Genomic DNA, 15,208 nt, shown 5'->3' with positions numbered 1-15,208 from the left:
TCCGCCCCTATGGCATTTAGCGGACTCAAATTTTAGTATGTTATAGCTGGGCCTTAGAGCTTTCCATCAATACCAAACTTAAGGTCCCCCGACCCCCCTGACCCGAGCTATAAGGGTCCAAAAAAAATTTCTTAACATGACCATAACTCCGGTTCTAATTGTCAGAATTTAAAAAGTGAGGGCTTTTTGGAAAGCTCTCGTGAAATGCTACTTCCCCTTCTAACATCGCAAGTTCATAAAACCACCGCTAGGGGCGCTTTTTTTAAAAAGAAAATTTTTAAATCTTAAAAGTTAAATAACTCAAAAATTCCATTGTGCATCGGGCTGAAAATTTAGTATGTTGTAGCCGTTGATTATACCTATCAAACAAAAAAAACCTTAAGTCGATCCAAAACCCCTGACCCGAGCTATAAGGGGTCAAAGTTCGAACATTGACCGGCCTCTATCTCCGGTTCTAATTAACATAGCGACCTAAATTTTACCTTTTTGGTTTCGTCTCGATGAGCACTTTCAGATGGAAGTTCAAAAAGTCACCACTGGTGGCGCTGTGATAGCGTCAAAATTCATCGAAATTCAAAGTCACTTTTCTCAAAAACGGCATTGTGCAAGTTAATCAAATTTTAGTATGTTGTAGTCCAGTCTAGGACGTTTCCAAAATGGTGCGTATGTGCGCTGTGGTTTCAATAGAACCGGAGATATGAGGGGTCAAAGTTCACAAAATTCAAAAAATCATATCTCCGGTTCTATGTGACCGATTTTGATGAATAAGGGCTTAAACGAAAGATCTCACCAAATGCTACAACTTTCTAGAATATTTGAACTTCGTGGGACCAACACCAGGGGCGCTACAGTCGAAAAACCAATTTCAATATCACATAACCTCAATTATCTCGACTGTCGCTGAACCGATTTTGATGATTACTTCGACATAATCGGAATAATTCGGAATTGATTTTTCCCATAATAACGCTTTGAAATCACTCAGATGCCAATTTGACTGCCTCTACTCCACAAAGACACTTAAAATAGGGGTTTAAATGGAAAGTCCCGCAAAATACAACAATTCTTTGATATAGTTGAAGTTCAATAAATGACTACTTGGGGAACTCTGGATGAAAAAACGAGTTAAGAAACAAAAAACCTCGCTTATCTTGGCTTCTGAGTAGTCGATGAGTTCAAGTTCTACGGCAGAATTATAGAGAACATTCTGGTCTACATTTCACCCATATAACACTTTTCTGTTAGTTCATCCCAATCCTTGATATTTTGGTTCAAATACAAAACTTGTATAATTTCACGAATTTGATTCAAGATAACTGAATGGCGTCTCCCAACTTCAGCTCCAAATCGAATTTGCATGCACTCCGAGTTAGCTCACGTTAAGAATCTCACCTACATAAGCCGGTTAGGATTATCTGTCCCTTTCGGTTCTGCTCTTTACTCTGAATACAGAATAACTTCACGCTCTATGGAGAGCAACGTTTTAAAAAAACGCAAAAGACATGAACCAAACTTCTTATGCTCCACAAGAAGCAATATTTTCTGACCACAGGTATATGTATGGGTTACTCGAAAGCACGAAGTTGGCATCTTAAAACATTTTATAACAAAATAACGATTTTTCAAGGTTAAATGTTAAAAAAGCTCTAGAGAGTGTATTTCTTAACCGAATGGTATCATGTTTGGGCTTATTAGAAAGGTCTTGAAATTTCTGACAATTATGAACCGATTCCAATCGGTTATGAAGCGGTCATGAACCGGTTCATATCCGATAACTAATATTAAACCAAAATTAAATTATATTTCTCTTGAGGCTCTTAAGCTATTTTGGGCGATGTATTAAGTGATTTATAAATCGATTCAAATAAGTTGTGAACCGGTAAACGGTAAATGCGAAAGTATACTTTTGAGAATTAGAATCTAAATTGCAAGTTGAAATATTTCGCAAAGCATGAGACGCCTCGAATCCTCTTTTTCTTATCAAATATTTATAATTCTATTTAGATGAGAGTAAAATTTTCTAGAAGATATCTTATGAAATTAATTGACGAAAATATTTTTTATTAAAAACACTTAAACTAACATATTATATTTTGCAATTGAACCAATAACTTCTTTTTTATTGTGAAAAAAACAAACAAAAATCTCTAAGAGAAGCTGTATGGAAATTATCTTCTCTTACTGTGTTATCACACTTGCAAATTAAAATTTTAATATGATTCACATTAATTGTCTCTGGTGAGAGTCCAAAATGTGTAATTTGTGTGTTTGAATCATTTTATATTCAAAATTTGATCTATTTGTTGATAAAAAGGTAGACTTGGCCCACAAAATTTGATATAAATTGATTTATAGCATTAATGCGAAAAATTAATGCGATTTTCTCTTTAATTTTTTAATGTGAAAAATATTTATGCTTTAGGTAAATTTAAACTTATTTTTGCAGGCCAAGTCCACTTCTTTATCAATAAATAGAAAAACCAAAAATATTAAGTGACTTAAAGACACAAATAACATATTTGGACGCTCACAATCGACAATTAATATGAATCACATTAAAATTTTAATGTGCAAGTGTGATAACGCCGTTTAAGCTAATAATAATTAAAATATAAGTGAAATATTATTCATACAGCCAAAATTTATGTCATTGGAAGCATCGTCAATTTTAATAAGCACCTAAGCAAATATTTAAATTTCAACATTTCACACTCAAAAATTAATCTTCAAAATGATGAAATATTTGTAACAAATTTCTTGCAGGAGGATCAGAGATATATCATCGACAAGGCTAACATTGGCCACATCGTCTCACCACAGTGGAAAAATTCCGGAAAGGGAAAGAAGAGTACGGTGGACATGTTAGAGGATTTCTACAACGAATTGTCTGACAAGCAGGTGAAAGAATTGTATGAATTCTTCAAGTACGACTTTGAACTTTTTGACTACAGCGTCAGAGAATTCTACCGAAATACCCCAAAGCTACCATCAACTTCCACAACATCAGCAAAACCTGTGACACCTCTGAAGCCACATTCCTCCGAGTGAGCATCCTCCCACAAACACTTTTTCCACCACTTAGCCATCAGCCCCCCCGGGGGAATGGCCTAAATCATCTCACTGTGATGAATGAGGAGACGACAAGGAAAGACAATAGAGAAATTGTCTGTGAAAGAATTTAATTGATCTCATCAGACGAAAAATAAAATCAAAGTTAATTAGAAGAGGTTTTAGAAGAATGAAATTTAAAAAAAAAAAATCTAGTGAATACTTACTTAAAATACCACAAAAGGCCTAGTCAACACACAAAATACCAATTTAAAGAAAAAGCAAAGAAAAGAGTATTTTCCTTCGGAAGCAATAGAAGAACGACATTTTTCCTTCCTCAAATTGTTTCACCTTCACCCAAAGTGCGGGAAAATCAAGTCAATTTTCTCGCTCCAACATTGTTTCCATATTGTAATTATTTATTATTTAATTGCTGACTATATTTCTTATTACTCCTTTTAGTAACTATTCTCTATCACGAATCTATTTTATTGTTTTGGTTCCCAAATAGAAATTTTCTTGATGAATGTTGTTTGAATTTTTTTATTTCAGAGGTCTGTCATTTAGAAAGCTGAGTCCAAAGATTTATATAATTTTTAGATGTAAATAAAAAATTTGTTAAATTTATATTAATTTGCTAAATTAAAGATTTGTTTTTCATTTTCTTCCAATTGAAATTATTGAAAGAGGTTATTTTAGAATTATAATGGAGGTTATGTTGTACTTAACCTCAAATAATCATTGCCTATTTCCGGAATCCTATACTAAGAAAATTTCTCAGGAAATGCTATAAAGACTACTTGAAATAATTGATCTATCGATTTAAGCCATTTTCTTTATATTCTTTCAATTTTTTCACAATAAAAAGATAGCAAAAATCCTTTCGAAATACATGCATTACACATACACATGCAAGACGAACAGAACACAATACAGTAGAGTCTCTCAAATCTGAATCTCTCAAATTCGAACGTCGTTTGGATTCAAAATGTCAATTGTAAGGTTATGTTGGAAAGTTCGTATTCTGGGTGAATGAAAATCATAGATATGTGCTTCTTCCTGAATGTTTACATACATTATTATCGTATAAAATGAAAAGGAAGTATGTTACCACTAAAACTTGCGAGAAAGTACGAGAATTTGATTCAAAAACAGGAGACTCTACTGTAATTTCAAATTAGTTATATTAAATTGTAACCGGACAATAGCTATTGCAATTCCATTTCATTCAAATCCCAACATTAGCCTCAAAATTTGGAATACAAAATTGTAATTACTCAGAAACTCCTTCCAAATCACCTAACCTATATCCTGTAAAAATTCTCTTGTAATTTTTCTAGTTAATTCAAAGCTATCAGTCTTCACAAAATGAGTTCGTCAATAACAAAATTTGTCAAATCCAAACTTTAAAATAAACTTCAAAAATTCTAACCTCAAAATTTTTTTCTGAGTTTTGGAGATTATTCACTTTGAATATTTATACGGTGTAAAATTTCCAGTTTTAAGCAATAGAGAAAATTACTTCAAAGAACGATAGGTTAAGATTAAAAACGATTTTGGAAACGGCATAACCTATACGACCATTCTTCAATGGATAGATTTAATTAATTTTCTTTGCTTTATATGTTTTTTTTATTATATCATATCGAAAATTCAAATGGAAAAGCCTAAAATGTGAAATATCTTTTTCGTAACTTCAAATTCAGTGATGCTATTTAGAATTTCGGGTCGGGAAAAAATAAAACATATTCCCAAAAAAATATATCAAATTTTAATTCCTTTCAAATATAAAAAAGCAAAAAATATGAACAAAAACCTACTTTTTGTTGGGAAATTCTTTTTTTTTTTTTTGTTATTTTACAGCCTGTATGACTAGGTTTTCTCAAATTATCTCTCTGTCAGCTTACCCTCTTTCCCATTTGTGACCCTTTTGGTGACCTACGCGGATATGTACGGCTGCAAAACATAAAACCTGAGAAGGGATTTTCGATAACGTTCATCCTGGAGTAGGTTAGAATCAACGCTAGGGCGGCAATTGCCACACGAGATGTGGATCAAAAAAATAGAGAGATTAATAAATAAGTAAATAATACAAAAAAAATTTAGAGGGGGTCCCCGAAAATACCGTTGAATTATTCCTAATGACGATTTTTCAAGGTCAAAGGTTGAAAAAGGTATAGACAGCGTATTTCTCATTTGAATGGTACAAGAGTCTTCCCAATTTGAACGCTCGGGTGGTATTTTTGACATTTCTCACCTCCCAATTCGAACGATATTATCAAAACGAACGGAATTTATGTTAGATTAAATTGTACTTTTAATCAAATGCCCGTACTTTCTCATAAATCTTCGCAGTGGCAAACTTCTTCTTCTTATGTAAATATTCAGGAAGAAGCACAGAAAAATAATTTTCTATCATCCACGGAACGAATTTTTTAACATAACCCCACGATTGACTCGAATTTGAGAGATTTAGATTTGAGAGACTCTACTGTATCACATTTGGATTCGCTGAAAAGGTCTTGAAATTTCTGACAAAACTAAATCAGTTCCAATCGGTTCTGAATCAGTAATAAACCGGTTCATGTCCAATAACTAATTTTTATTCGGAATTCAATTATATTACTCCTGAGATGTATTTTAAGCAATGTTTTGAGTAATTTCTAAATCGATTCAGACCGGTTGTGAACTGGTAAACTGATTCGAAAGTACTTCTGAGGCATAGCATCCAAATCACAAGTTCGAGCATTTCGCAAGGCATGAGAAACTTTGCCACCCATTTTTTTATACATCATGCGTATTTGTGAACATATTTGACCAGAAATGATAGATAGCGTTTTATAGGGATAGAGATTTTGGCCCATTCTGGTCTTTGACCCATTCGGGATTTTAACTACTCGGGATTTTGACTTTTGTGATTTATACGGGCTTCAGACTAGAGACTTATGGCTGAAACTTAGCGCTTAAGTCATAGTCTGAAAAGGTCAGGTTGTGGCTAAGCCCAAAAATTTGGAGACTTATGACCTAGACAGACTTACGACTTAAGCCGAGAGACAGCTTAATAGAAAATGATGGAAAAGTAGTTTATTGCGAATATAATTGCACTAGGCCGTCTCTCGGCTAATCCTCAGGTCTTTCGAGGCCCTTAGCTAAGTCTTCGTTGAAACGAAGGTTTAGTGCTTTGTTAGTGGTTTACCGATGATTAGGCACCCTTGCAGTGACCCAGTGAGACATAAAATCAGTCATTGCAGAGATGAAAAAAAGTATTATACGCATATTCAGGTAGTGTTTTATGATGTATGGAATGAAAAACTGATATGCCAAAAAAGTACAAAATGAAATTTCTCCACCATATTCGAGAGAGAAATAATTTTATGCATAAAACGTTTGACAACGCTTTGTTTATGTTTTCGGAAAATGCCATATGACAGCCCGCCAAATTTCAACGTTGTCAGAATCTAAGCACTAAGTCTCAATTTAGGTCTGAAAAAGTTTCTGGCTCATCCTCAGTCACGAACAAAGCCATCTTAGCGAGGAACTGGCATTAGTCTCAGGTCTGAAGCCGGCCTTACTGTGTTATCACACTTGCACATTAAAATTTTAATATGATTCACATTAATTGTCGCTGGTGAGAGTCCAAATGTGTAATTTGTGTGTTTGAATCATTTTATATTCAAAATTTCATCTATTTGTTGATAAAAAGGTAGACTTAACCCGCAAAATTTCATATAAATTGATTTATAGCATTAATGCGAAAAATTAATGCGATTTTCTCTTTAATTTTTTAATGTAAAAAATATTTATGTTTTAGGTAAATTTAAACTTATTTTTGCAGGCCAAGTCCACTTCTTTAACAATAAATATAAAAACCTCAAATATTAAGTGACTCAAAGACACAAATAACATATGTGGACGCTCTCAAGCGACAATTAATGTGAATCACATTAAAATTTTAATGTGCAAGTGTGATAACGCCGTTAGACCGGAATCTATTTCACGCGTATATTTCAGTCCCGAAAATATGCATAATTCTAGATGCACCTGTAACTCCTTGTCTGCCCATGAATTTTTATTCACTGCTCAACTGACAGCTTATAAAATGTTTTAAATTAGACATTTATAACACATTTCCTGATCGTCGAAAATTCTTATGTTATTTATTTATATTTTGTCAATTTATCAAAATACGCAAAGAAAAGTCTTGTCTCCATAAAGAAACACGTGAAATAATATCATTTGCCTCTCCAAATTCAAAATTGATGATAAAAATTTAATTTTAACCAAAATTCAATTGAATTTCTTATTAGGTTAGGGTCAATATAACCTCACTTTCAAAGGGTGTATTTTTATTTTTAAATTTTCCAGCTTCCAAATCCGATGTATTTATATTATGCAATTTTATTTCATTTGAATGCAGTTTCTTGCTCAATTATTTCCAAAAAATTAATGTAAAGCTTCATGTCAAAAAGTATATTAAGTGCTAAATGACAAGCCCCTCTGGAAAACTTGCACTTTTTTCCCACGCATTTATTTGAGAGAATAACTTTGAGTTTTTTTTACGATTGCAATCCGCCCCAAAAGCAATTTTACTCACTTATATTTTTTTTAGGAAATCCTTAAAAAAAAGAAGGTTTTTCAGTAATTCTAGGTGAATCAAGAGGGAAATTGAAAAATTGACCAAAAACTTGCATTGAAATTTGAGTAGAGACAGTTTAGTAGAAATCTTAAGGCAGACACAAAGTGATAGTGTATTTTTCATGTACACCAATTAAAAAAAGAAAGAAAAATTGAAAATTGTAGAAAAATTTTGAATTTTCATCGAGTTTAACCACTTGACGCGTTTAAAATTATTATATTTAGTCGATAGTGCGTGAGAATGAATTGTATGAGCTTGTAATAAATTCCCAAGAATGATTATAAATTGTTTTCACTTACCGAGTGTACGTTGTATTGAAGATTGGAATACCAAAGACAATTCTGTCGTTGTGGAATTTTGCCCAGACCTCACCATACTTCACCAGAGGAGCCGCTTCATCCGGAACCTTTGAGAAATTCCCGGAAATTAATTAATCAAATTTATTATGTCTTTTGCCGAAGACAAACTCACCCCATCGTGCATCTCTTGAGGCCCATATTTTGCCACATGCTGAATTTTGTGTAATTCTTCTCGAATAACTTGTCTTCTCACCTCCTGACCACTTTCCAGCCGCCTCTTATGAGATTCTAAGTAATTCAGGAGAAATATTGATGGTTCAATTTCATCTTCTGCATCCTCCAGTTCTTTTTCTGAGAAATTTGTCTCCCTAAACGAGCCATCCTTCTTTGTAATCAATACTGTAGGATTCCCTTCCTCTGACTTATCCTCAATCTCTACCGACAAAACATTCTCCTCCATCATCCGGACACTCAAACTGCTCCTCAGTCTCTCCACAACGAAAAGCTTTTCTCCAATTCTAATTAAATAGAACACCCTACGAGCATTTTCTTCCTCATACGAAAAGAAAATATCCATGGAAACTCCCTCAGAAGCTGCAAAACAAGAAAAATCAACAGGTAAGACAGGTAAATCCTAATAATCCGGGAAAAAATTGAGGTTATGTTACCTGAGAAACCTCCAGCATTTCTTTCCAGAGAACATTCCCTAAGGATTTCTCTATCCCAAACTTCATAGTACTGCCCAGAAACAAGGATAACAGCTATAAAAGTTATATTAGGCCTAATTTCAATGAATTGAGTGAAAATTGTTCTGTCTCTATCTTGAAGCCACTTTGGCAAATGTTTATTGCACAGTTCACTAAGATTTTCTTCCATTTCACTTAAATTTACAATCCTGGCAATGTCACTAGAATTTGCTTTATAAAATAATTAAAATTAGGGATTTATAAAGAAAATAAACTTAGTAAAAAATTGATAAAAACAAAGAAAACACAAACGCGCGGGAAAATCACTGTCAAAAAATCACTGATTCGGATACCAAACACCAGTGGCGCTGTAATACAATTTCAAATTTAAATCGTTTTTCCTCAATGCATTGGGGGAAAATTCAGGAAATTGAGTTTGAGATAAATTTTATTAATCAAGAATGAACACAACAAAACTTCCGAGAACTTCTAATTTTCAATTACTTATTGCAAATTATTTTACTTAAATTAAAAGCAACATTTTACATATATTAGTTGTCTGCTAACTTAAGCTCTGACCTAGTATTTCATGCAAGGTAAAGATATTAGAAAAAATCTGTACACCCTTTCTAGTATTTCTTAAATAAAAAAGTCTTAAAAAACGGTAACTTTAACCCTTTAACGATGAGACAGTTTTCATTGACCAAAAATCAGAAATGCATAAAAGTGTCTGAAAATCTTTGAAGTCGATTATCTCGGAAACTATGAGAGATAGACCCCTCAAACTTTACGTCTATAAAGTCGATTATCTCGGAATCTATGAGAGATAGAGGCCTCAAACTTTACATCCGTTTAGAGCCACTTTCAGGCTTAATATGTGCAAAATTTCACTTGAAAATTAAAAAAATTGGATGAGAAATGCATAAAAGTGTCTGAAAATCTTTAAAGTCGATTACCTCGGAAACTATAAGAGATAGAGGCCTCAAACTTTACATCCATTTAGAGCCTCATTCAGGCTTGATATGTGCAAAATTTCACTTGAAAATTAAAAAAATTGGATGAGAAATGCATAAAAGTGTCTGAAAATCTTTAAAGTCGATTATCTCGGAAACTATGAGAGATAGAGGCCTCAAACTTTACATCCATTTAGAGCCTCATTCAGGCTTGATATGTGCAAAATTTCACTTGAAAATGAAAAAAATTGGATGAGAAATGCATAAAAGTGTCTGAAAATCTTTAAAGTCGATTATCTCGGAAACTATGAGAGATAGAGGCCTCAAACTTTACATCCATTTAGAGCCTCATTCAGGCTTGATATGTGCAAAATTTCACTTGAAAATGAAAAAAATTGGATGAGAAATGCATAAAAGTGTCTGAAAATCTTTAAAGTCGATTATCTCGGAAACTATGAGAGATAGAGGCCTCAAACTTTACATCCATTTAGAGCCTCATTCAGGCTTGATATGTGCAAAATTTCACTTGAAAATGAAAAAAATTGGATGAGAAATGCATAAAAGTGTCTGAAAATCTTTAAAATCGATTATCTCGGAAACTATAAGAGATAGAGGCCTCAAACTTTACATCCATTTAGAGCCTCATTCAGGCTTGATATGTGCAAAATTTCACTTGAAAATGAAAAAAATTGGATGAGAAATGCATAAAAGTGTCTGAAAATCTTTAAAGTCGATTATCTCGGAAACTATAAGAGATAGAGGCCTCAAACTTTACATCCATTTAGAGCCTCATTCAGGCTTGATATGTGCAAAATTTCACTTGAAAATGAAAAAAATTGGATGAGAAATGCATAAAAGTGTCTGAAAATCTTTAAAGTCGATTATCTCGGAAACTATAAGAGATAGAGGCCTCAAACTTTACATCCATTTAGAGCCACTTTCAGGCTTGATATGTGCAAAATTTCACTTCAAAATGAAAAAAATTGGATGAGAAATGCATAAAAGTGTCTGAAAATCTTTAAAGTCGATTATCTCGGAAACTATGAGAGATAGAGGCCTCAAACTTTACATCCATTTAGAGCCTCATTCAGGCTTGATATGTGCAAAATTTCACTTGAAAATGAAAAAAATTGGATGAGAAATGCATAAAAGTGTCTGAAAATCTTTAAAGTCGATTATCTCGGAAACTATGAGAGATAGAGGCCTCAAACTTTACATCCATTTAGAGCCTCATTCAGGCTTGATATGTGCAAAATTTCACTTGAAAATGAAAAAAATTGGATGAGAAATGCATAAAAGTGTCTGAAAATCTTTAAAATCGATTATCTCGGAAACTATAAGAGATAGAGGCCTCAAACTTTACATCCATTTAGAGCCTCATTCAGGCTTGATATGTGCAAAATTTCACTTGAAAATGAAAAAAATTGGATGAGAAATGCATAAAAGTGTCTGAAAATCTTTAAAGTCGATTATCTCGGAAACTATAAGAGATAGAGGCCTCAAACTTTACATCCATTTAGAGCCTCATTCAGGCTTGATATGTGCAAAATTTCACTTGAAAATGAAAAAAATTGGATGAGAAATGCATAAAAGTGTCTGAAAATCTTTAAAGTCGATTATCTCGGAAACTATGAGAGATAGAGGCCTCAAACTTTACATCCATTTAGAGCCTCATTCAGGCTTGATATGTGCAAAATTTCACTTGAAAATGAAAAAAATTGGATGAGAAATGCATAAAAGTGTCTGAAAATCTTTAAAGTCGATTATCTCGGAAACTATAAGAGATAGAGGCCTCAAACTTTACATCCATTTAGAGCCACTTTCAGGCTTGATATGTGCAAAATTTCACTTCAAAATGAAAAAAATTGGATGAGAAATGCATAAAAGTGTCTGAAAATCTTTAAAGTCGATTATCTCGGAAACTATGAGAGATAGAGGCCTCAAACTTTACATCCATTTAGAGCCTCATTCAGGCTTGATATGTGCAAAATTTCACTTGAAAATGAAAAAAATTGGATGAGAAATGCATAAAAGTGTCTGAAAATCTTTAAAGTCGATTATCTCGGAAACTATGAGAGATAGAGGCCTCAAACTTTACATCCATTTAGAGCCTCATTCAGGCTTGATATGTGCAAAATTTCACTTGAAAATGAAAAAAATTGGATGAGAAATGCATAAAAGTGTCTGAAAATCTTTAAAATCGATTATCTCGGAAACTATAAGAGATAGAGGCCTCAAACTTTACATCCATTTAGAGCCTCATTCAGGCTTGATATGTGCAAAATTTCACTTGAAAATGAAAAAAATTGGATGAGAAATGCATAAAAGTGTCTGAAAATCTTTAAAGTCGATTATCTCGGAAACTATAAGAGATAGAGGCCTCAAACTTTACATCCATTTAGAGCCTCATTCAGGCTTGATATGTGCAAAATTTCACTTGAAAATGAAAAAAATTGGATGAGAAATGCATAAAAGTGTCTGAAAATCTTTAAAGTCGATTATCTCGGAAACTATGAGAGATAGAGGCCTCAAACTTTACATCCATTGAGAGATAGAGCCTCAAACTTTACATCCATTTAGAGCCTCATTCAGGCTTGATATGTGCAAAATTTCACTTGAAAATGAAAAAAATTGGATGAGAAATGCATAAAAGTGTCTGAAAATCTTTAAAGTCGATTATCTCGGAAACTATAAGAGATAGAGGCCTCAAACTTTACATCCATTTAGAGCCTCATTCAGGCTTGATATGTGCAAAATTTCACTTGAAAATGAAAAAAATTGGATGAGAAATGCATAAAAGTGTCTGAAAATCTTTAAAGTCGATTATCTCGGAAACTATGAGAGATAGAGGCCTCAAACTTTACATCCATTTAGAGCCTCATTCAGGCTTGATATGTGCAAAATTTCACTTGAAAATGAAAAAAATTGGATGAGAAATGCATAAAAGTGTCTGAAAATCTTTAAAATCGATTATCTCGGAAACTATGAGAGATAGAGGCCTCAAACTTTACATCCATTTAGAGCCTCATTCAGGCTTGATATGTGCAAAATTTCACTTGAAAATGAAAAAAATTGGATGAGAAATGCATAAAAGTGTCTGAAAATCTTTAAAGTCGATTATCTCGGAAACTATAAGAGATAGAGGCCTCAAACTTTACATCCATTTAGAGCCTCTTTCAGGCTTAATATGTGCAAAATTTCACTTGAAAATGAAAAAAATTGGATGAGAAATGCATAAGTGTCTGAAAATCTTTAAAGTCGATTATCTCGGAAACTATGAGAGATAGAGGCCTCAAACTTTACATCGATTTAGAGCCACTTTCAGGCTTGATATGTGCAAAATTTCACTTGAAAATGAAAAAAAATTGGATGAGAAATGCATAAGTGTCTGAAAATCTTTAAAGTCGATTATCTCGGAAACTATTAGAGATAGAGGCCTCAAACTTTACATCCATTTAGAGCCTCTTTCAGGCTTAATATGTGCAAAATTTCACTTGAAAATGAAAAAAATTGGATGAGAAATGCATAAGTGTCTGAAAATCTTTAAAGTCGATTATCTCGGAAACTATGAGAGATAGAGGCCTCAAACTTTACATCCATTTAGAGCCTCTTTCAGGCTTAATATGTGCAAAATTTCACTTGAAAATGAAAAAAATTGGATGAGAAATGCATAAGTGTCTGAAAATCTTTAAAGTCGATTATCTCGGTAACTATGAGAGATAGAGGCCTCAAACTTTACATCCATTTAGAGCCACTTTCAGGCTTAATATGTGCAAAATTTCACTTGAAAATGAAAAAAATTGGATGAGAAATGCATAAGTGTCTGAAAATCTTTAAAGTCGATTATCTCGGAAACTATGAGAGATAGAAGCCTCAAACTTTACATCCATTTAGAGCCTCTTTCAGGCTTGATATGTGCAAAATTTCACTTGAAGATGAAAAAAAATTGGATGAGAAATGCATAAAAGTGTCTGAAAATCTTTAAAGTCGATTATCTCGGAAACTATGAGATATAGAGGCCTCAAACTTTACATCCGTTTAGAGCCTGTTTCAGGCTTGATATGTGCAAAATTTCACTTGAAAATGAAAAAAGTTGGATGAGAAATGCATGAAAGTGTCTGAAAATCTTTAAAGTCGATTATCGCGTCTGTATAAAACACTCTTAAATTGATTCTTATTTGATGTTCCTTATGAACTTTCGCCACCGAAATCCATCTCGACTGAAGTATAGGCCTTAACTGTAAGGCGAAATCACTTACACGGATTTGTTCCCGACAATCGGAACAAAAAGATTCCACATATGAGTAACAATTTCGTTCAAAAAATTACCTCGTCCACGGACACCGAGAATTTTTAGAACAAATATGTTACAGATGTAGGAATAATATTGTTATAAAAAATATGTACCAATTTGTTCCTGACAGTGGGAACAAAACAGCCGAGTGCAAAAAATTCTGTTCCAAATTTCGGGAACACAATTGTATAAAACGAAATCAACTCAAATTTGTAGACATTCCACTGTATCAAAACGGTTCCAAAAGAAAACTAACAAAATTGTAACTGTATTTTGTAACGAAACTGTAAAGAAAAGTTTTTGGAAGAAACAAATACCTTCTCTAGGTACAAATTGATTTCAAAAAAAAATTTGTTCCAAGGAAAACTTGTTCCAATATTTTGGACAGTGCCCAAAAGTTTTTACCGTGTATCCCTTTCTCAGATGGGAAAGGAGCAAAGACCAGGAATAAGAATAAATCCTACACTCAAGAGCAACTCAACAAGGTTTTGTAAGCCTTTCCTCTCGGTTTCATTTGCACTGTTTGTCTCCAATTAGAAAATTTCCCTTGTCTCCATTTCGATTAATTTGTTCCCAATAGAAGCATTTTGGAAAACTTCTTATCCAATTATATTTAAAGAATTATCACTAAACCGTAACATTCTAGAAAAGTTAAGGAGCAAATTTATGTAATTTTATTCAGAAAAAAATGAACTTAATATGTTGAACCATCTGTCAATGTTAAAGCGTCTGGAAATGGTTTTGAATTAGGACATTTACATCATTGTAAGACGCGGTTCCATTTAAAAATAGAAGAAATAAAGCCTATTTGAAAACTGCCCCACTGGTACTAACCCGCTATCGAGCCAAGTAAAACACCTTGGAAAAATTTACATGAAAAAATTTATTAACTGATTTTTTGAAGTTCTTACCACTTTATCTTCGGTTACATTTAATTAAACTATCAACTAAAGACATAAAGAAATTATAATCATCTCATTGTATCCTCTAACGCAAATTGTACGATTTTTTTTTAATATGAAATTTCACTATTTTTTCTTCCTCATTTTATTTCTTTAATGCATTTTTTCTTTATTTTATTCTTCAAATTCCTCCGATTGTTTTCTTTTTAATTACTATTATTTCCTCTTTTTTTATTCACTTTCTTTTTTTAATTAGATATGAGTTGGTGTTTAGTTAAATTATAAATTACGTAACTTTTGTTTTATCTTTTTTTTCCTCAATTATTAATAATTTATATTTATAATTTAATATTTCTCATCTCCACCCCTTAAATTTGCTAATAGATTTTT

General features: G+C 32.8%; 2 protein-coding genes across 3 annotated transcripts in view; one reads left to right on the top strand and one right to left on the bottom strand.

Moving 5' to 3' along the window:
• Window positions 1–3,675, top strand: part of LOC129804983 (carbohydrate sulfotransferase 11-like) — a 41,356-nt gene extending 37,681 nt beyond the window's left edge. The window contains exon 7 of the mRNA XM_055852781.1: window positions 2,764–3,675. Coding sequence (XP_055708756.1) covers window positions 2,764–3,048 — 285 coding nt within the window. The 3' untranslated portion in view covers window positions 3,049–3,675. The remainder of the gene's footprint in view (window positions 1–2,763) is intronic.
• Window positions 1–8,996, bottom strand: part of LOC129804982 (uncharacterized) — a 74,766-nt gene extending 65,770 nt beyond the window's left edge. The window contains exons 1-3 of one of the 2 annotated variants that reach the window (XR_008752036.1): window positions 8,652–8,996; window positions 8,156–8,577; window positions 7,984–8,090 (exon numbers count right to left, since the gene is read on the bottom strand). Coding sequence is in view for 1 of the 2 variants with exons in the window: in XM_055852780.1 (XP_055708755.1) it covers window positions 7,984–8,090; window positions 8,156–8,577; window positions 8,652–8,859 (737 nt within the window). In the remaining variant the exon portion in view is untranslated. The remainder of the gene's footprint in view (window positions 1–7,983; window positions 8,091–8,155; window positions 8,578–8,651) is intronic. The other variant, XM_055852780.1, reaches the window with a different exon arrangement.
• Between the last annotated feature and the right edge of the window lie 6,212 nt (window positions 8,997–15,208).

The sequence above is a fragment of the Phlebotomus papatasi genome, chromosome 2, assembly GCF_024763615.1.
Source record: "Phlebotomus papatasi isolate M1 chromosome 2, Ppap_2.1, whole genome shotgun sequence".
NCBI classification, from domain to species: domain Eukaryota; kingdom Metazoa; phylum Arthropoda; class Insecta; order Diptera; family Psychodidae; genus Phlebotomus; species Phlebotomus papatasi.
The sequence above is the reverse complement of the archived record's forward strand: the minus strand, read 5'-3'. Positions and strand labels throughout refer to the sequence as shown.